The following is a 22,591-nucleotide window of genomic DNA, read 5'->3' on the forward strand; positions in this document are numbered from 1 at the left end:
AGTTTTTGCCTTGGGGCACCTGGGTGACTCAGTCAGGCTTCCGACTTCAGCTCAGGTCATGATCTCACGGTCTGTGAGTTCGAGCCCCACGTCGGGCTCTGTGCTGACAGCTCGGAGCCTGGAACCTGTTTCGGATTCTGTGTCTCCCTCTCTCTCTGCCCCTCCCCAGCTCACACTCTGTCTCACTCAATAATAAATAAACATTAAAAAAAATTAAGTTTTTGGCTCACGTAGAAATGGATAGTTCTGTGTATAACAGTAATATTTTATATAATATTTTATATTAATGTACTATTTTATAGTAAATCTTCCTGAGGACTGCTTCCTGTGGCTGCTGCATCCATGACCCAAGCCCACTGTCCCCGCTTAAGTGACTTACTCCTCAGTCATGTGGTTATTAGTAGGAAGAAAGGACTTGGCCCTGGAACCCAGTGCCGACCACAAGCTCATTGCTCCCTCCAGCATATCACAGTGCTCTCGCCTTGCATTGTCTTTGCGTTCTGAGAGATGCGGGTCAGGAGTCTGTGGGACCTGCTCTTTCCTCCCTATTCCCCTACTGCTGCCACATGGAGACTTTCCTGTCTCATCTCTTACGGCAGCTTTCTGGTTGATCCCGATTCTCGTCTCTCCCCTCTTGAGACTCCGCCCTCTTTTAAGTGGCAGTCTGGGGGCACCCTGGTTAAGCATCCGACTTCGGCTCGGGTCATGATGTCACTGTTGGTGGGTTCAAGCCCCGCATCAGGCTCCACGCTGACAGTGTGGAGCCTGCTTGGGATTCTCTCTCTTCCTTTCTCTGCCCCCCTCCTCGACTCCTGCTTTTTCTTTCTCTCTCTCTCAGAATAAACAAACTTAAAAAAAAATGTAAGCGGCAGTCTGTTGCTGAACACCTTTGATGGGTCTCTGTTGCCTACGGCAAGCCCTACAAAGATCTCTACTGTTCAGTTCCAAGCTTCCTTTTCAGCCTCAAGCTTCTCGGGCTTTCTCCCCTGCTCCCCACACCGTGGCCCACTGTCCTAAACAATTTATAATCTTTTATGCTTCCATACTTTTGTTCACTCTGTTCTCTGAGAATTTCACTCGTCTGTTGAAAGAACTCCTTTTCTAAACAAATACATTACTTATTTCCATTTCTTTGTGTCCTCAAATACAGCATGTGTCTGACAGTTAAGTACTTCCTGTATGTTGGGCTGTGATGTGGCTTCAATGGTGAAGAACACAAACGTACTTCCTGCCTTTCTGGAAGTTTCACACACTAGCAGAATAAGCTGCTTGAAGGCAGGAACTTGTTTTATTTCCTTTGGTGTCACTGCTGCCTAGCACATACCTGCTATCTAGTAAACCTCAGCACTTATTATTATATGAGTACTTACTGAGATGTTTTGTAAAAAATAACTTGAGAATCAGATTACTGTAGGCCTTTCCACGGAATGATTGCCTGGGGAAAAAAATAAACTTAGAATTTACCAAGAATGTGATTCGTTCATCCCTCTTTAATTATTGTACCCAACTAGAAAATTCGTTGTCCGTCAGATAAATTCTATCTTGTCGTAGCTCTCATGTTTCCATACTTTTAGAATATCTCCAATAGTTTTTAAAAGGTAAGCAGTTTTGGAACAGTTTAATGTTGACTTTTATTTGTCTTTTTAGTTACAGGTAGCCCTTACATGTGAAATGTATATGAGTAAACAGTCCTTTTAAAGTGTGAATTAATCTATATCTTATACTTTTATAGGTGTGTATATTTCCAAATATTCAGACTATCTTCATGCAAGACCATGGTATCATGGGAAGTCTGGTTATGTTGTAATTTTTAACCTAATTAAGGTAAAGCCCAAATGCGCTTCTATATAATTTTTCTTTCAAAAACTAAAGGTTATCAGTCTGTGATAATGTTCTTTGCAGATCATTTGCTAAACATAGTGGTCATTGAAGACAGCTATCCAAATTCAGAAAAGATTACTGCTATTTTTGCTTTCCTTTAAAGACAAAGCTTTTTTTGTTCCTTTGATAGATCACCTATGAATATGTTTTTTAAAAATAAAAAAAAATTCAAAATAATACAAAAAGTATTCAGTGAAAAGCCTTCTCTCACCCTGGCCCACAGCGCCTCTTTTTAAATATTAACAGGACACCAGTAGCAGCTTATAAAACATTGTGATTCCAGTTACAAGAGATGAATTTAGAAGGGAACTTTCGTTTTTTGGTTTAAATTGTCGAAATAAGAGAGGCTGTTTCCTCGATCCCTAAAACATCCAGACCCTGTTCGCAGCTTTATGTGGCATCTATAACTGCTGATCTCAGAAATTCTTCAACACCCTTACATAGTTCAGTACAAGTGAATAGCATGATTAGAAAGTTCACTTGGGTAGATCCAAGGCCAACTTGATTTTAGTGCTTGGTGGGCTTTGTGAGGACACATTGTGTGGTCTCGTTTTGTTGTTTTTGCTTTCATTGTAGCTTTCTTACTATCTTGAGTTCTTGGATTATAAACACTACTGACGTGTCTTTTTAAGTGTGAATCCTTCTTATTCCAAAGTGTGTCCCCAAGAACTGGCCAGCAGGTAGCATCCCCTGGGGCACAGTCCCCGCTTGCCCTCCCTCGTCCACCCGCTCCGCGGCAGAGGGCGCCGGCTGCCGTCGGGGGTGTGTTTATGTCCGCTGGGCTTTGCCCTGGGCTTCTTGGCCCTGTGCCCTCCTGCTGCTGGACGTTCTGTTCAGTGTTTACCTGTATGTGCTCTCAGTTCTTCCTTTACTGCTCAAAAGTCAGCCGTGTCCGACGCCATAAAATGTTTGAGGGGGAGACAGTACAGGCTGTGATTGCTCACTGAGAAGTGCTGTCTATATGCTTTGGCTTATTATTATGGCCCCTGACTGTTCTGTAAATGAAGAAGCAGGACCTTAACATCAAAAAAAAAAAAAAAAAAAAAAAAAAAAAAAAGTAAATTCTTTCTGTAAAGATAAAAATAAAAGTTGCCTATAACTTTACCTCATTTGGTATATACTTTGTGTATTTTTCCGCATATGTCATATTATTTACAAAAGCTTTTAAAATTACTGTATGATATTTCATTGTATATATGGTAACTTTGATTGCCTTCCTTTTTTTTTTTTTTTTTTTTTTTAAGTTTTCTGAAAGACTTATAAGAAATCTATTATAGGAAATACTATCAACTGTTCAGTAATTGGGGCCAATGACCTGCTAAGCACTTTACTGCATATCTGCTCCTTGCTAATTTACTGAGTCCCAGCATAGTAGAAATATCTTGATGTGTATTAAATTACAATTGATAACTTAATACTTCAGTTTGAAAACTCATCCTGTGAAAGTTTGGATTTTTTTGTCATCTTTTATGTTACAGTCATTGACTGAGCTAATCTATTCGGTTGGTAGGCTATATAATTTTTCTTTTAGAGAAATGGTTCACTTAAATTTGGGGTGATTCATGTCCTTCTTTCGTGTTGAGATAAAAAACTATGGTCATTTACCTCAGAAATATGCCCAGGTATACCAGATTTTTAAATACAGTGTTAAGAGGCTTATGGATAACTAAAACAATTGTTGGGCTTAACGTAATTTTCTAAGAGCCATAGTTCTTAACAATCTGTTTGAAACACGTCCACATCCTCATTAGGCTACTTTTAAATGAATCCTAGAATAAGATTATTGCCATTTAGAGACATCTGATTAGTCTTAATATTTTCATTCTAGGGAAAAGTCAAGTTTGTGTCTGAGAATTATACAACTAACTATACTAGCCCATCTTCTGGCTATGATTGCCACGTGGCTGCAAATACTAACAAGGTTTCTCACAAGACGAGTCATTTTCGCGCATTTGAACTGAGTCAGGTATAGTCACCGGGGAATAAATCGTTCCCAGGATACATTTCTGAATCTAATGTGTTAAATGGCAGGACTGGGTGGAGTTGAGATGAACTTGGTGCCTATGGAGTTCCATAGTGCTACCCTGATAATCCTTATTTCTCTTCTTTCAGTATTACCTCTATGAACTTTCAGGCAGCACTGTTATTGAGCGGCCCAGGCAGATCTGTCCTTATGTTATTGTAGCTTTTCAGTACAGGGAACCTAAAAAGATGGCAGCATCAGCTCATGAAAGCATGTAAGTAATTGTGCACATACTTTGTTTTACTGGATCTGTTTCGTTTGCTCTTATAAAAATACCTTTTCTTTTTCCCTAGATTTGAACTCAGTGAAAATGGTAAGAAATTATTTAATTAGTTCTTTTGGGTTTTTTTCAGTAAATGTTTTGTTCATAAGTAATCAGTTTCTTTTTTTACTCATTTCTTAAAGCTCTTACCTCTTTGTGGCAAGGCAAATTAATTATTCAAGGCTGTCTGCTGTGTGATGTCAGTCTTTGGTCCTCTTACGGTACAGCTGTTCCAGCCCAACTGTAAGTATTGAGTTTGTGTCCTTTACTAATGTTTGTCTCTTTTTTTTTTAATTCTCATTTTGAGGTCTTGTTTGTTGGTACTGGTGTGAAATGAAGCAGTTGTACTTGGTGTCAGATTAGAGTACATTTGGGTAGATGTACGGAGCACAGGCAACCTAAATTCAGATCTAAATTCCAACCTTGGCTTTGAAATAGTTTTATAATCTTTGACAGGCCACTTTTGAGATTTTAATATCTTTATCCATTCATAGGAATATGACTTCACAGGCTAAACTGAATTGATACTAGATGTTTGACTTTCCCCAAGAAAGAGATTGGATTTGTCTAGATAGCAGGTGCAGCAGATTATAGGCACTTATGCTATTGTTGAGTCTTTATTAAGAATTACAGTATCTGATTTTCTGATTATCCCATGGTTTTCCTAGACTCCTATTAAGTGGAGTAGCTATTACATGTAGTTACATTACAATGAATTATTTTCGTCTGGGGCACTGTGAAGGGCATCTTATGAAATCTTTTTATTTAATCTGTTCTTAGTTAACCCCCAAAACTATTGAAAGATAGACATATTTTATTGAAATATGAAGTGAAAACAGGTGTGCTGTCAGAATTTTCTTTCTATTGACCTGTTTTAAGAAGAGGGAGGAGTGAGGGGAGTATTAGAACCCAGAGAGTACAGTAAGAATTCTGGAAATAAATGGGAGAGACGGGAAGGTTCTTTGTCACTATGGAATGCAGTTAACCTATGTAGAGAGAAGTGGTCAGAACAATGACCTAAATGGTCCAAGTTAACGTCACCAACAGTGGAATAAGTATCACGTGCTTCCTGATGGGATGCAAGGAGAATGACATAGTGCCACTTGTGTGGTTTTCCTGCTGTCCTAATCAGCAGGAAACATCAGACATACCCAGATTGAGGGGCATTCTGCAAAATACATGGTCTGTGTTCTTGAAAAAAATACCAAACCCATTAAACATAAAGAAAGACCAAGAGACTCGCCAGATTGAAGGTGATTAAAGAGACATAACTAAATGGATTGTGTCATTCTGGATTGGATCCTGGACCGGGGGAAAAAAAATGTTTTGTTACAAAGCCCCACAGTGAGACATTTGGCAAACTTTGAATAAGGTATGTGGGCTAAATAATGGTACTATATCATTGTTAATTTCTTGATTTTATTAATTGTTTTGTGGTTGCATAAGGAAATGTCCTTTTTTAAGGACACACACACTCAGAAGTATTTAGGGACAAGGGGGCATTTATAAGTCCAGAAGTATTTGAAAATGAGTTTTAAAGAAGGAAACAGTCGGGGAAAATGGTGCAAAAGTCTGGATGAGGTTCATTCTGTGGCACAGTGTGGTGAACCAGTCCACTATTGTCCGAAGTCGCCAATTCTCACATAGTATAACGTTTAGAAAATTCTCATCCCAGGATGCATAATTCTTCCATTCATGTGGATGTTTGGCTTCATCTCAGAAACACACGCATTCAGAAAATGTGAATGTATTTGCCGACGTGGTCTGTGGGGTTCTGTATTTAAAAATCTGCAGTATTTATATATGTGCACATTATCTGACTGGGATTTTATCAATTTAAGGACTTTCTTGTTTTGATATTTTTGCTTGCATTTATATTAGAAAATCAAAAATTATGAAGATGTAGTTTAAGTGTTTATTAGATTGCATGATGTTGTTTTGTTTTTTAGACCACATGAACTAGATTTTAAGTATGTAATGACAATCTCATCTTTGAAAAAAAGACTACCAGAAGCTGCCTTTCGAAAACAGAATTACTTGGAGCAAAAAGGTCTGTTCACATGTAATGATACATTGCATGTCCTGGGCTTTATTCCACTGATTTTTATCTATCATGCACACACGCATACACACACTGTTGAGTTTTGGCCCTGAGTGATTCGCAAAAGGGCCTTTCATGAAAGTTGTAGGGTTGCTATGTGATTGAGTTCCTTGGAAGCCAACTAGAAACTGTGAAAGGTAGTTTATCTAAGGTGGCAAAGACTAGATTTACTATGGAACACTGAGGGCGTTAAGCAGAAAGATGCTTACAAATAGTTGGAACCACATGACAATGCCTTTCAAGGAGAACAGAGGTTTTGCGGTGGTGGTTTTTACTTATTTATGTACTTCTAACTGAAGAAAAACAGCAGAAAACACAAGAAGGAAATTTCCTGGTCATTTAGATTGATTCATGGAACATTGATGTTTATATTATTTGTATAGTATTCTTTTTGGTCTTGTCAAATACTGTAGTAGAGTCAATGTTAATGAAAGCGTTGTTTCCAAATGCTTTATACAGTAACTTCTTATTAAGGAGTTTTGTAACAAAGACCATTGAATGATGAATGTTTTTTTAAGAGTATTCCTAGCTCTTCTTTCATCTTTTCAACATCTAAAATGGATAAATTGGTTACTAAAAGGCATAATGGCATTTTAAAAAATTGTCCTGTTTTTCTGATTTTTCTCCACAGTCTGTTGCCAAGATATGTGCTTCAGGATGTATGAGGTGGAACTGTCAAACAAACAAGGGGAAAAAATAGATAAGCTAATAGAATACATTAAAAATAAGCAACTGGTAAGGTTCATCAGTTTAAAATTTAATTACTATTTTTGCCTTGCATTAAGAAATCGATAGCTAATTATTAGTTGGCTGTGCCTAGAGTGAATCATTTTAGTTTGCTGAAAGGATTTTCATCACTTAATATTTATCGACTAACATCTTCATCCCTTTTTGTGCCTCGGTGAACTCTCGTGTCTCGTTAGTCTGTTTATACTCCTGATTTTAAAAATAATAGAACAGTTTTTCCCAAATCCTTTTTTGTTGTTGTTTTTGTTTTATGACAGAAGAATTGAGTAGATCCCTAGGGTGTCTGAATTAATCAAAGGACCACTTGTGAGATACTTCTTTACAAGTGATGTGTGTTGATCTATAGCTATATGAGGGAAAAAAAATCAAAAGCTAGTGCCCCTACTGTTTCCATATTGTAGAAAGTAAGACACTAATGAGAAGCATATAACAATCTGAAGACTTCTCTCCATTTTATTTTATTTTATTAAAAAAATTTTTGTAAACATTTATTTATTATTGAAAGAGAGAGACAGAACATGAGCATGGGAGAGGTAGAGAGAGGGGGAGACACAAAATCCGAAGCAGGCTCCAGGCTTTCAGCTGTCACCACAGAGCCCTACATGGGGCTCGAACTTATAAACCACGAGATCATGACCTGAGCCGAAGTTGGACGCTTAACCAACTGAGCCACCCAGGCGCCCTAAAGGCTTCTCTCCGTTTTAGAGATCACAACCAACAAACACCACAGAAATATGAACACTTATTAGAGAGTACTATGAAAAACTATATGCCAACAAACTGGACAATCTGGAAGAAATGGACAAATACCTAGACACTCCCACACTACCAAAACTCAAACAGGAAGAAATAAAAAATTTGAACAGATCTATAACCGGCAAAGAAATTGAAGCAGTTATCAAAAATCTCCCAACAAGTAAGAGTCCTAGGCCAGATAGCATCCCAGGGGAATTCTACCAGACATTTAAAGCAGAGTTAATACCTATTCTTCTGAAACTATTCCAAAAAATAGAAATGGAAGGAAAGCTTCCAGACTCATTCTATAAAGTCAGCATTACCTTGATTCCCAAACCAGACAAAGACCCCACTAAAGAGGAGAATTACAGGCCAATATCACTAATGAACATGGATGCAGAAATTCTCAACAAGATACTAGCAAATTGAATTCAGCAGTATATTAAAAGAATTATTCACCATGATCAAATGGGATTTATTCCTGGGCTGCAGGGCTGGTTCATTATTCACAAATCAATCAATTAACGTGATACATCACATTAATAGAAGAAAGGAAAAGAACCATATGCTGCTGTCACGAGATGCAGAAAAAGCATTTGACAAAATACAGCATCCTTTCTTAATAAAAACTCTCAAGAGTTTTTCTCAAGAAAAGTTGGGATAGAAGGAACATACCTGAACATCATAAAAGCCATATATGAAAGGCCCACAGCTAATATCATCCTCAATGGGGAAAAAATGAGAGAGGGCTTTCCTCCTGAGATCAGGAACACAACAGGGATGTCCACTCCCACCACTGTTGTGCAACAGTGTTGGAAGTCCTAGCCTCAGCAATCAGGCAACAAAATGAAATAAAATACATCCAAATTGGTAAAGAAGTCGTCAAACTTTCACTCTTTGCTGATGACATTATACTCTACATGGAAAACCCAAAAAATTCTACCAAAAAACTGCTAGAGCTAATACAGGAATTCAACAAAGTCACAGGATATAAAATCAATGTACAGAAATCAGTCGCATTTCTATACACCAATAATGAGGGCAACAGAAAGATATCAGGGAATTGATCCCATCTATAGTTGCATCAAAAACCATAAAATACCTCAGAATAAACCTAACCAAAGAGGTAAAAGACCTATACACTGAAAACTTTAGGAAGCTTTTGAAGGAAATTGAAGATGACACAAAGAAATGGAAAAACATTCCGTGCTCATGGATGGAAGAACAAATATTGTTAAAATGTTGATACTACCCAAAGCAGTCTACACATTCAATGCAATCCCAATCAAAATAGCACCAGCATTCTTCACAGAACAGAACAAACAAACCTCTAATTTGTATGGAACCACAGAGACCATGAATAGCCAAAGTAATATTGGGGGAAAAAAAAAAAAGTCAAAGCTGGAAGCATCACAATCCTGACTTCAAGCTGTATTACAAAGCCATAATCAAGACAGTATGGTATTGGCACAAAAACAGATATATAGATCAATGGAATAGAATGGAGAACCCAGAAATGGACCCACAAACATATGGCCAGCTAATGTTCAACAAAGCAGGAAAGAGTATCCAATGGAAACATGTCTCTTTAGCAAATGGTGCTGGGAGAACTAAACAGCAACATGCAGAAGAATGAAACTGGACCACTTTTTTACACTGTACACAAAAATAAATTCAAAATGGATGAAAGACCTAAATATAAGACAAGAAACCATCAAAATCCTAAGGAGAAAACAGGCAACAACCGCTTTGAACTTGGCCACAGCAACTTCTTACTTGACATGTCTCCGAAGGCAAGGGAAGTAAAAGCAAAAATGAATTATTGGGATTTCATCAAGATAAAAAAAGAAGCTTCCACACAGCGAAGGAAACAGTCAGCAAAACTAAAAGGCAACCGATAGAATGGGAGAAGATATTTGCAAATGACATATCAGATAAAGGGTTAGTATCCAAAATCTATAAAGAACTTATACGTTAAAAAAAAAAAAAAACTTATCAAACTCAACATCCGAAAAACCAATAATCCAGTGAAGAAATGGGCAGAAGACATGAAAAGCCACTTTTCCAAAGAAGACCTCCAGATGGCAAACTGACACGTGAAAAGATGCTCAGCATCACTCATCATCAGGGAAACACAAATCAAAACCACACTGAGATACCACCTTATCAGTCAGAATGGCTAAAATTAACAACTCTGGAAACTCTGATGTTGGCGAGGATGTGGAGAAAGGGGCACCCTCTTGCACTGCTGGTGGGAATGCAAACTGGTGCAGCCACTCTGGAAGAAAGTATGGAGGTTCCTCAAAAAACTAAATACGAAATTACCCTATGACTCTGCAGTTGCACTTCTAGGAACTTATCCAAAGGATACGAGTGATGATTCGAAGGGTCACATGCCCCCCGATGTTTAAAGCAGTGCTGTCAACAATAGTCAAATTATGGAAAGAACCCAGATGTCCATCCACTGATGAATGGGTTACGAAGATATGGTATATATGTATATAATGGAATAGTAGTGATGAGAAAGAATGAAATATATGTGGAATTTGAGAAATTTAACAGATGGTCGCAGGGGAAGGATAGGAGAAATAAGATGAAAACAGAGGGGGAGGCAAACCATAAGAGACTCAAATACAGAAAACAAACTGAGGGTTGATGGGTTGTGGGGGTGCCCATTGGTGACGGGCATTCAGGAGGGCCCTTGTTGGGATGAGCACTGGGTGTCCTGTGCAAGTGATGAATCACTGGATTCTGTTCCTGAAGCCAGGACTACACTGTGTGTTAAGTAACTTGAGAATTAAAAAAAAAAAAAAAAAAAAAGACTTCTCTCCCTTTTTGTTAACCAGGGTTCCTCAGTGTGAGGAAGGAGGATGCCGACTGTGTTAGTATAGTAAGTCCTAAACATCCCAAAGGCGCTGGTGTTAAAGGTAAGACAGTGAGCAAACACTGAGCCGGTTAGCGGCCTGCTGGACTATCCCCGTAGTAGATAGCAAGGGATCGAGAAGTTAAAATAGGACACGTGTAGGAGCTGTGAACGTAAGGGGTCTTCGGGCCGGTCAGTTAAGATACTTTGAGTTACCTGTAACGGAAACCCAAACTGGCTTAAGCAGTAAAAGGGTTTAACAGGCTTACTTTTCAGTTCCAGCTGAGGGGCGGGTTCAAGTACCGTTTGCCCAGGACTCTCCGTTTCACCTCGCCCTCCCCTGCACAGTAGTTTTGTCCCGAGGCTGCCACGCGGCGCTCCCTGCTTCCTTTGCGCGTCCAGGGAGGGAAGCCTCCTCCTAACCTTCACTTCAGTTTCCGCAGGCCAGTCGGTCGTCTGCACACCCCGCGCAGACTGAAAGGGCACGGAGTGCCCTGGCTAGCTCAGGCCGTCCCGAGCCCGCCTTCCAGAACCGGGTCCGGGTCAGTCCCGCCCAGGGTCCGGCAGTGCTCCTCAGCCCGGCAGGACCGGCTGCGGCACCGGATGCCGAGTGGGTGGACGCAGACTGTCCGCTGTGGCGCGGGGGCTGTGTTGTTTCGAAGCAGCGTGACCCAGTTTGCATTTGGAAATCGAGAGGAAGAGAGGCCACAGAGCTTTTGAGAGAATGCATTAGCGAAGCAACTGCTTGTGAGCGTGAGTGGTGTCAGAAGTACCGGAGACTCGGTGCCCGAGCCACACGTCACGTGAGGTCCTTCCTCCTCCGTGTCCGTGTCTTTTCTCTTCTGAAGTTTTTATTTTAATTCCAGCAGTTAGCATACAGCGTGATGTTGGTTGCAGGTGTACAACATAGGGATTCAACACTTGCGTACATCACCCAGTGCTCGTCACGAGCGCCTCCTTCATCCCCCATCACCTCGTCCCCCCGTCTCCCCACCCTCCCCTCGGGTAAGCAGCAGCGCGTTCTCTGTAGTTAAGAGTGTCTCTTGGTTTGTCTCTCTTTCCCTTTGCTTGTTTTGTTTCTTAAATTCCACGTGAGTGAAATCATACGGTCTGTGTCTTTCTCTGACTGACTTATTTCATTTAGCATCTACCTCCCGTGCTTTTTTTTCTTGCCTGATTGTGTCATGAATATTTTTTACGTGTCAGTCTCCCCACCTAGACATTGAGTTCCTTGAGGGTAGTTATCATATCTTAAGTATCTTTGACGCCTTAGTGCCCATGCCTGGCGTGTAGAGGACAAGCAATGAGTGTCCCTTGAATAAAGCGTATGTGGGCTTCTACCTACAACACTGAATTTCAAGAACAGTACAGACCAGGGTCTCTTTTTAAAAGGGTGTTGGGGGTTACTCAGTCAGTTAAATGTCCAACTCTTGATTTCAACTCAGGTCATGATCTCATGGTTTGTGAGATGGAGCCCCACGTGCTGACATCACGGAGCCTGCTTGGGAATCTCTGTCCCTCCCTGTCTCTCCGGCCCTCCCCTGCTCATGCACATGCTCCCTCTCTCTCTCTCTCAAAATAAACATTTAAAAAAAAATAAAAGGGTGTTAAGGACTTGTATGGCTGTATTTTTCTGTAGGTAAATGGAAGAGTCTAGTAGATATGGAAAAAATTCTGTGATTTCTTCCCACAAAGGTTAAAATAAGGAACTTCAGCCCTTTCAGTACATAATTTGAGAAAATAACAAGGTATATATTTCTGTTGCATTTGCCCATTTCTTGGAAGATAGAAATTCCTGGTTTTCAGTAGATGGAGAGGTTTTACTTCTCATCTATGTTGCAAAACTAAAATGCAGAATGATGTAAAGGCTGTTGTTGCTTTCACTTTTTACAGCAGTAGAAAATGAAACAAGATTGATACACGTTTGCAACTTACTAGATATGAAAGCTGTAGGTTTATATAACTACTGGTATATTTATCCCATAATTCTTTCTCGAGTCCCTACTGTGTGCCAGAAGCACAAATACAAAGTAGTCCCTGCCATCAAAGAATTTGTAAGACTGGAGGCGACGAAAACAGAAACTATCAAATGCACAAGGGCTGTCATGGAAGCGTGTGCAGCGATTGTTCCTGTGATGAACTCACTGTCAGAACTTATTTCTTTTGTGATAATTAGTGGTCTTGTTTTCATATTTGAATTGTTACCAGTTTATAAGTTTACCATATTTGTACGCTTATGAGCTGTCAGTCTTTGAAGTAGGATGTTTTATCACTTCTATAAAATGGTATATTCTGTTTAGGTTTAGTGAAAAAACATTTACTGCATACAGTAAACATTGGATTTTACCTTTGTTATAGGTATATAAGCTTTTGAAATGGAGACTAATGGAAGAGAAAAGGTGTTATCTTTATGATTCAGAATGATGGCTTTTAGATAACTTCCCTCACTGTCTAGGGGCAGAATTCCCAGAGTTACTGTCAACATTGAAATTTCAAGTTTTTTCCCTCCCTCGAGCTCAAGATGCCACTAAAGATGGTGGTAAAGAGAAACGAGAGGAAGAATTTATCTTCATCTGCGTCTCTCATCACAGGACCGGATTATGTTCTTTTCTCTTATTTTCTGTCCCTTAGGATGCCGTGGAAAGAATTGTTTTATTGGATGGTATCTTCTGGTCTTTCAAGTTCCAGGATCATGTGATATTTTGGGGGTAAACATGAGCTTAGGATGTTAATCACAGGTCGGAGTCACCTCGAATTTGTAGTGGCTGAATAGTTTAGTTTACACCTGGCTACTGAGGCAGCAGGATCAGCTGTGAAGCATCTCAGTGAAAAACTGAAATGTTTTTTCTAATTGATTTTTTATAATAGGTGAACACTGTCCTGAAACTAACCTCGATGTTCTGGTTACTATAAATGGCCCTAACAGGGCCAAGATTACTTGGGCACGAAGGAACTCGTGGTTTCTAGTACCTGGGACAAAATTCTCCTGATTCTCACAAATGTTAACGTTTCAAGAATTGTTTTTAATATATACTTTTCATGAACTCAAAATTCACTGCAGAGTGTGGTAGAGGGAGAAGGAGAAAGGAACTGAATCTTTTTTCACCTTTTTTTTTTTTTTTTTTTTTAAATGTTTAAGGCGATCGTCAAATGCTTAGAAGATCGGGGGTTTTTCATTTTACTTACCTCATCAGCCTTAATGTCAGAAACAAGTAAGGACAGCTTTTTTAAAAAACTACTTTTCAGTGTGTTTACTTTTGTTTTATAAGATCAGCAGCCTTAACTTTTCTTACGATTTTCATCCTGTGCAGATTTTGCAGATGAGCAGGTGTGCCTCCACGGGTTACACTTATTCCCTTCGTCCCCTCCAGCAGGTAAGGGCACAGTGACTTCCGTTCGCAGCGTCTGTGTGGCGTTGGTCTGTCCTCACGTTAACCCTTCAGCTGCACTAGACCCTGGTAACTGCTTGCTCCTCTTAAATAACACTTCTTCCAGCTCCCCGGGTGATCCCCGCTATCGGCTTAGCACACTTCTTTCCTCTGAGCTTCACGTGCACATAGTCACCTGCCTATTGACAGTTCCACTGAGACGTCTCAGGTGTCCCTCAAATTCAGCATGCCCCAGCCGCGCTCCTGTGTCAGCACACAGCACTAGCTGGGAGACACTGTCCCCGTCGTCTGCCTGGTAAACAGGACTCAGGGCCTTCACAGACGTGGCTTTCTCTGTGAGGACTGCTTATTTCCTTCCCCTTTGTCAGGTGAAGTTGACCCCTATAAGGACCAAGAGTTGGCTTGTGGGGGCAAAAAAATTAATATTTACGGTACGTAAATAGACGTACAGTGTATTCGCAGTATTAAAATTTCAGAGGACGATTAGGAAACAAAATCTAAAGAGGCTCTTGGGTGGGAGAGAGGAGGAATAAAATCAGGAGAAGCCCCGCCTGAGCCTGTCACTCAGGTCTGTCCGGTGTCCGCTTAATGGCCCGTTACTGATTCTTGTCACCACTGTCCCCTCAGTGAGGACTTCTGGCTTAGGAGCGGTACCATTTCAGTATTTCTTCACATAATTGTTTAATGCCTGCCTTTCTTTATTTTTTTTTTATTTATTTTTTAATTTACATCCAAGTTAGTTGGCATGTAGTACAACAGTGATTTCAGGAGTAGATTCCTTAATGCCTCTTACCCATGTAGCCCATCCCCCCTCGCATACCCCCTCCAGCAACCCTCTTTGTTCTCTATCTATATTTTAAGAGTCTCTTCTGTTTTGTCCCCCTCCCTGCTTTCGTATTATTTTTGCTTCCCTTCCCTTATGTTGACCTGTTTTATATCTTCAATTCCTCATATGAGTGAAGTCATATGATATTTGTCTTTCTCTAATTTCACTTAGCATAATACCCTCTGGTTCCTTCCACGTAGTTGTAAATGGCAAGATTTCATTCTTTTTGATTGCCAAGTAATACTCCATTGTATGTATGTACCACATCATCTTTATTCATTCATCCATCGATGGACATTTGGGCTCTTTCCATACTTAGACTGTTGTTGATAGTACTGCTCTAAACATTGTGCCCCTTTGAAACAGCACACTTGTATCCCTTGGATAAATACCTAGTAGTGCAGTTTCTGCGTCGTGGAGTGGTTCTATTTTTAATTTTTTGAGGAACCTCCATACTGTTCTCCAGAGTGGCTGTACCAGTTTGCATTCCCACCAGCAGTGCCAAAGAGATCCTCTTTCTCCACATCCTTGCCAACCTCTGTCATTGCCTGAGTTGTTAATGTTAGCCATTCTGACAGGTGTAAGGTGATATCTCATTGTGGTTTTGACTTTAATTTCCCTGACGATGAGTGATGTTGAGCATTTTTTCATGTGCCTGTTAGCCATCTGGATGTCTGCTTTGGAGAAGTGTCTATTCATGTCTTTTGCCCATTTCTTCACTGGATTATTTGTTTTTTGGGGGTTGAGTTTGGTAAGTTATTTTTAGATTTTAGATACTAACCCTTTATCTGATATGTCATTTGCAAATATCTTCTCCCATTCTGTCGGTTGCCTTTTAGTTTTGCTGATTGTTTCCTTCGCTGTGCAGCTTTTTATTTGATGAGGTCCCAGTAGTTCATTTTTGCTTTTGTTTCCCTTGCCTCCAGAGATGTGTTGAGTAAGAATTTGCTGCAGCCGAGGTCAAAGAGGTTTTTGCCTGCTTTCTCCTCTACAATTTTAATGGCTTTCTGTCTTACGTTTAGGTCTTTCATCCATTTTGAGTTTATTTTTGTGTATGGTGTAAGAAAGTGGTCCAGATTCATTTTTATGCATGTCGCTGTCCAGTTTTCCCAGCACCATTTGCTGAAGAGACAGTCTTTATTCCATTGGATACTCTTTCCTGCTTTGTCAAAGATTAGTTGGCCATATGTTTATGGGTCCATTTCTGGGCTCTCTATTCTTTTCCGTTGATCTGAATGTCTGTTTTTTGTGCCAGTACCATACTGTCTTAATGATTACAGCTTTGTAATACCGCTTGAAGTCCAGGATTGTGATGCCTCTACCTTTGGTTTTCTTTTTCAAGATTGCTCTGGCTATTTGGGGTCTTTTCTGGTTCCATACAAATGTTAGGATTGTTTGTTCTAGCTCTGTGCAGAATGCTGATGGTATTTTGATAGGGATTGCCTGCCTTTATTTTATTGTATCCTGTCATCTACTAGTGCCAGGCATCTGAAAAGTAACAAATGTTGGGGGACCTGGCTGGCTCAGTTGGATTAGTGTGAGACTCTCGATCTCAGGGTTGTGAGTTTGAGCCCCACGTTGGGTAGAAGTTACTTAAAAGTAGGGGCACCTGGGTGGCCCAGTCGGTGAAGTGTCTGACTCTTGGTTTTGGCTAAGGTCATGATCTCATGGTTTCGTGGGTTTAAGCCCCACATCAGGCTCTGTGCTGGCAGCATGGAGCCTGCTTGGGATTCTCTGTCTCCCTCTCCCCACTTGCTCTGTCTCTCTCAAAAAAAACCCAAAAAACTTAAAAATAAATAGGGGCACCTGGGTGGCTCAGTCAGCTAAGCATCTGACTCTTGATTTCAACTTAGGTCACGATCTTAGGGTCATGGGACCAAGCCACATCAGGCATCCGCACTGGGCAGTTTGCTGAACAAATAATGAAAGTAAATGAGTCCTTTCTTTTTGTCATATGAGGATATTTCCCTCATAACTTATAATCACACTGTGTATCTTTAAACATAAAATTATATGTAGCATTTATAAAACTACAACCAATATAAACATGTTTTTAAAGTTGATTTTTAAAAACTGTATTCAGTTACTGGGGTGCCTGGGTGGCTCAGTCGGTTAAGCATCTGACTCTTGATTTTGGCTCATGTCATGATCTCACATTTTGTGAGTTTGAGCCCTGAATCAGGCTCTGTGCTAACAGCATGGAGCCTGCTTGGGATTCTCTTTCTCCTTCCCTCCTTCCCCCCCACCCCTCCTTCTCAAAATAAATAAACTTTAAAAAAAAATTAAAAATATGTTTTCTTTATTTCTTTTTATTTTTTTTTTAATGTTTTTTTTTTATTTTTGAGACAGAGACAGAGCATAAGCAGGGGAGGGGAAGAGAGAGAGGGAGACACGGAATACGAAGCAGGCTCCAGGCTCTGAGATGTCAGCACAGAGCCCGACACGGGGCTCGAACTCACAGACCGTGAGATCATGACCTGAGCCGAAGTCGGATGCTCAACCGACTGAGCCACCCAGGCGCCCCAAAATATGTTTTAAAAAAATTGTATTCAGTCACTGAAAGCAGAGAACTGCACTATGTTGGGCATCACGATGGCCAAAGCAAGACATACTGGTTATGAGAACATAATGGCAATAAGTGTTGGCACTTTTCAGGCCTTTGCTCTGTCAGGCATCATGCTGTGTGACTGACAGCAGCCCTTACCTTACTGCTTATGGTGACAGCTCAGAGGAGACCTGAATTCGCCCAGGGTCAAATAGCTGATTCCTGAGCTGCCTTCCAGCCCCTACCCCAGCCAGACTGCCTCACTCTTCTGTGATAACTCGGGCTTCAGCCTTATTTTTATGTGTGTGTGTGTGTGTGTGTGTGTGTGTGTGTGTGTGTGTGTGTGTGTTTTCCAGTCTTATTTTTAAACGTACTTCAGCTTTAACAGAGAAACACTGGTGCGTGTACCATTCACAGTTGAGCAGCACAGGGCCCATAAGTGAGGAAACAGTGAGGATACGTGACCACGTTCAGATCCTCCGCTGGGTCATTGAGACATTTTCTACTTAGGCACATCCGGGAGCTCAGAACTCTGATTGTTTTAAATTGGTACTTTGCTTAGCAGACTTTAAAAGTTCCTCGTCATAGATTTTATGATAGTTTATTACAAATCCTTCTGTTTCTGCCTTTCTACATTCTTGAAATAATGAAGTTGTCTAGAAAAATACTACATGGTTGTGAACTATATTAGTGCTATATCACAACTTTTTAATATTTTTCCTTCACTTGTTACTTTTTATATGATGAACCACTTGAAGGGAATTTTTATTTTAATGTCTACCCACATTTTCCTATTTATCCATATTTGCTATTCTTTTTCCATTTCCTAATACTTGCTCAAGGGCAGATGTATTCATCTAGGACTAACGTGGCTTTTCTTAATTCTGCAGTTACTTTTTCTTTAAAAAGAGTGGTATGATTTGTACTTCAGTTTAGTAGCACTAGAGGCTTTTATTATCTGTGGGGTTTTATTTAAGAGTTACTCTTAAGGATGTAACTCTAACTTTTCTAGGACTTTATTTCCCACATCTTAGTGACCTGACCTTTTCCCTTTTTTTCCCTAGTACTGTTTTCCTATAGATGGCTGACTTGCCGAAAAGTTAGCATTTCAGTCAAAGAGGGAGTGGAACACAAGAGTAGTTGGTTTAGTTATTTAATTTTTTAAAAAAGTTTATGTCATTTGACTAAGAAGGGGGAGAAATCAACACCAGTAGTTAACCATGAGATTTGGGGGGTTACTTCCTTTCTGCAGGTCAGTTGGTTTGCATTGTAACTTAAAAGAATTTGAATGAATTAAATAAGATGCAGATAAAAGAAGACCTATTTTGAAAGCAGGAAATGAGCATTAAAAAGTAAACGCAGGGGTGCCTGGGTGTCTCAGTGGGTTAAGCTTCTGACTCTTGATTTCATCTCAGGTCATGATCTCATAGTTCATGGGATCAAGCCCCACATCGGGCTCTTGCTCTGACAGCATAGAGCCTGCTTGGGATTCATTCTGTCTCTCTCTCTCTCTCTTTCTCTCTCTCTCTCTTTCTCCCCCCCCACCCCCACCCCACCCCCCTGTGCTCATGCTATGTGTCTCTCTCTTTCAAAATAAACATTTTTTTTAAAAAGTGTGGAAAGCAAATCCATGATGGCACTTGAGCACACGCTGGGGTCCTAGTCAGATGGAGTGGAGCTGGAGGCGGGTCTGCCTTCTTCTAACCTAGTGATTGCATTTGAATGTTTTTTTTTGGTGTGTGTGTGTGTGTGTGTTTCCATATATATGGAGAGAGATCTATTCATTAAATGTACCCAGAGGTGCTCTATTAATTGTGAGTTAGATTACTATTTGAAACACTTTCATATTTAACCATCCCATAATTTTATAATCTAAAGCATTTTCTTCCTGCATGTTTTTGTAAAAAAAAAGAACTTCAGGTTTTAATGTATGTATATATGTTTTAGGGCTGAAAGAATTGAAAGTTGAAGATGACATCTCATCAAAGGTAACACCTGTTTTACCTGCCCTTAATTGTGCCCTTCTGGAAGCAAAGAAATCATTTACTGAAGAGGGAATCTGTCCAAACACGTTAGTAAAGCGTAGTTTCCAAGAACTGTACAAGGTGGACAGAAGTCCCTCATTGACTGCTGCTTCTCAGGATGGAATTAAAGAGACTGCGTTCTTCGGCCAACTGTCCAATGGCTTTGACTTGGCTCCTCCAGCAGAAAAGTGCCCTTTACAGTCATTCACTCAGCTGAAGTCTTATTTTTCAGATCCTACTGGGTACATTTTGGAAGTGTCTACCGCGTTAGATTTATTAGCAGAGCGTCCTCAGTCCCCTTGTATCTCAGATGGGATTTGCGATGCGGGATTTTCTTTAGTTATGACTCCAGATCCTGAATTTTTGGAGTCAGAGGCAGAAGTAAGAAAAGAAACTGAAACCGAAAAGAATCCCGAAGACATGTCGAAAGCAAGGCAGGGAGCTGTTATCTCGCTAAACCCAGCCTTAGGTCGGAGAGTCCAGCCCAAGAGGAAGGCAAGCGTGCCGCCCGCCGTGCAGAGTAAACGGGTGAACTTGTGCCGTCCCTTCCCCAAGAGGGCTGCCAGTGCGGGCAAGGGTTCCGACTGTCCCACGACGCTCAAATTAGTTAAAGGACCGTTTCCTCAGAAAAGAAAAAGAGGTAAGCACGATTTCTGTGGATTACTAACTGCGCAGTTAAAAGTAACTGTGGTTCTCTGACACTGTTCCTGTCTGATCGTTGTGCACTGAGCTGGGCGGTTGCAGAAGTGTGTTAGAGATGCCAACATTTCCCTCTGGGTGACTGTCTACGGGCTGAAGTTTGAGAAGCACTGATCTAGATAACAGGTGAAAATCAAGAAATGGGGAAAACTAAGGCATTTCAAAAGCCCACCCACCAAAGACTACATTTCATTTGTAAAATGGCTCAACCGTCACTCAGTCGCTTACACACATACCATTCTGGGCAATGATTATTTAGTTTCTGAGCTGTCCTCGGACAATTAAGGGTGGAAGAAGAGGATCTTCTAAACTCAGGCTCACCAGTAGCAGCAAAAAGTGGTAGCTGAGAGTCTGAACATGTAGAAAGAGAGAATGAAATGCCTGGATTTTCCGAACCTGAAGCAGTCTGGCCCAGAATTTCCCTTCCTTTGTGTGTATCAGAGTTTGAAAAATAGTCACCTGGATCCTACGTAAACCTATTGAAACAATGGCCAGTGGCCTGGAGACACATATATTGGAACAGTTCTACAAATGGCTTTGTTGACCCCGAAAATTGAACCAGAGTCTCAGGCCAGTTAGTGTATAGTCAAATGCACTTTACCGAGCCTAGTACAGCAGACAACGTGATTTTGGCTCGGGGTCATCCTAGATTACATGTAGTGGATTTTGCTTAGAAGTAGGCAACCATATGCCCTGGGACCCATTAGGAAACCTGAGGACCCCTCAGGTGTTTACCTGTCGTCTCTGGCTACTTCACACGGTGCCCGGCAGAGGTGGGCAGCTGTGCCTTAGACCGTATGGCCTTCAAAGCTGGAAATACGTCCTGCCAGCCTGTCTCAGAAAACGTTTGCTAAGCCCATCTGTAGCGTTTTGAGTTTAGAAATTGCGGTGCTTAAAGAGGAAAACATCAAGGATCTGCAGACCATCAGGATTCTAGATAGTTATTTGTGGCTTAGTATAGTTGGGGAGATGGGGTGCGTGTGCTCACATGTACATTCAGAGGCTGATGGGAAGTAGCGCAGTGGGAAACAGCGAAATTCGGCTGCACCGCTCCTCCCAAGTACATTCCAGGCCAGCCGTGTTGAGTTTCTGCTATATATGAACCAGTTTACTTCAAGGTATTAAATAAATTATCTACAATTCAACATTCACTGTTTCTCAAATGTTTTTACTTTCCTCCACTATAAGAAGTATGTTTTATATTACAGTCTGGCGCGCACAAATTCATGCATGACTGAAACAAATTTCAAAAAACATTTACGCTGCCTCTGCGTGATGCAATCTGACTCTTTCTGTTCTGTTTCCTTTAAGAAAGGATCCTGATTGCAGCCCATTAAATTTATTTTACAGCCCACCAGTGGGTGGTGCATACAGGGTTGAGAAACGTGGCACTGAGTGAGGCAGAGAAGCAGGGCAGTCCCCTGTAGGGTCACCTTGCTTCGTGTTTGTTTCCCTCCCAGGACCCGGGTTGTGCGGGGTCTCCCTGCCTGTGCAGGTCCTCGGAACCTCCCCCAGGTCTTGGTCCTCTCTTATTCTTGTCTGAATTTAGTCTGTTTTCCTGCTTCAGTTATATTTTGCCTTTCTTTGTGCTAAAAATTTTAGAAAATAACTAGAGTAGAATGAAAAGTATTCTTCAAAGAAAAACAAAACCGTATGTTGCTCTGTTACTTGCAATAGTTTAGGAGGGAGGAACAGCATTAGACCCAGGGAGACGTCGTACACCAAGAGTTGTGAAAGTTTTTTTTAAAAGCCACTCCTTTCTCTAACCTCCAAGAGAATGAAATGAAACTGGTCTCTTTTCTACATTTTACTAACAGCGATCATGATTTCTTAAACCAGTGTTGTGTTTCCTGTTGACCTTCGAACGATGTAGGCATCAGGGGCACTGACCTCCCACCCCCTGCAATAGAAAATCTCTAACTTTTGATTCCCCAGACTTAACTACTGATAGCCTCCCACTGACCAGAAGCCTTACTGATAACACAAATCATTGATTGACATGTACTTTGTACATTGTATGTATCATACCCTATATTTTTACAATCACGTAAGCTAGAAAAAAGTTATTAAAGTCATAAGGAAGAGAATACATTCACGGTAGTGTACTTACATTTATTGGAAAAAAATCCATTCAAACCAACGTTCAAGGATCAACTGTAGTGTTTTCTGTATAATGTAGTTTTAAAATATCTGCCAACACAACACGTGATATTTTTATTGGTATTTTTGGGCCTAGTTTTTTGGTTTGACAACTGAAAGTATGAAAAGTCAGTGGGAAGGGACATTTTCAAAGGGAACGTTTATTAACTTTTTTTTTTTGTTTAACTCTTCAAAGGTTGAAACACTTTCTGTTGTGTTAGCAAGTGGTCCTCAGGTTTTCTCCTTACTTGCCTCCACTGGTAGCTGTTCCCTTCCGTGTGCGAAGCAAAGCTGAGCATTTTGTAAGAGAGAGGAGCAAGTGTCAGAGACTTGTAGGAGACTAAATCAGGCGAAGGC

The 22,591-nt window shown here is 40.6% G+C and overlaps 1 protein-coding gene across 2 annotated transcripts in view; it reads left to right on the top strand.

The window, feature by feature from the left end:
* Positions 1 to 22,591, top strand: part of TASOR2 (transcription activation suppressor family member 2) — a 68,981-nt gene that overhangs the window by 20,415 nt on the left and 25,975 nt on the right. For both annotated transcript variants that reach the window (XM_042944761.1, XM_042944762.1), the window contains exons 6-15: positions 1,733 to 1,824; positions 3,710 to 3,847; positions 3,994 to 4,118; positions 4,198 to 4,217; positions 4,310 to 4,409; positions 6,116 to 6,216; positions 6,899 to 7,002; positions 13,752 to 13,824; positions 13,924 to 13,986; positions 19,320 to 20,036. In XM_042944761.1, the coding sequence (XP_042800695.1) occupies positions 1,733 to 1,824; positions 3,710 to 3,847; positions 3,994 to 4,118; positions 4,198 to 4,217; positions 4,310 to 4,409; positions 6,116 to 6,216; positions 6,899 to 7,002; positions 13,752 to 13,824; positions 13,924 to 13,986; positions 19,320 to 20,036 (1,533 nt within the window). The remainder of the gene's footprint in view (positions 1 to 1,732; positions 1,825 to 3,709; positions 3,848 to 3,993; positions 4,119 to 4,197; positions 4,218 to 4,309; positions 4,410 to 6,115; positions 6,217 to 6,898; positions 7,003 to 13,751; positions 13,825 to 13,923; positions 13,987 to 19,319; positions 20,037 to 22,591) is intronic.

The sequence above is a fragment of the Panthera leo genome, chromosome B4, assembly GCF_018350215.1.
Source record: "Panthera leo isolate Ple1 chromosome B4, P.leo_Ple1_pat1.1, whole genome shotgun sequence".
Classification (NCBI taxonomy): domain Eukaryota; kingdom Metazoa; phylum Chordata; class Mammalia; order Carnivora; family Felidae; genus Panthera; species Panthera leo.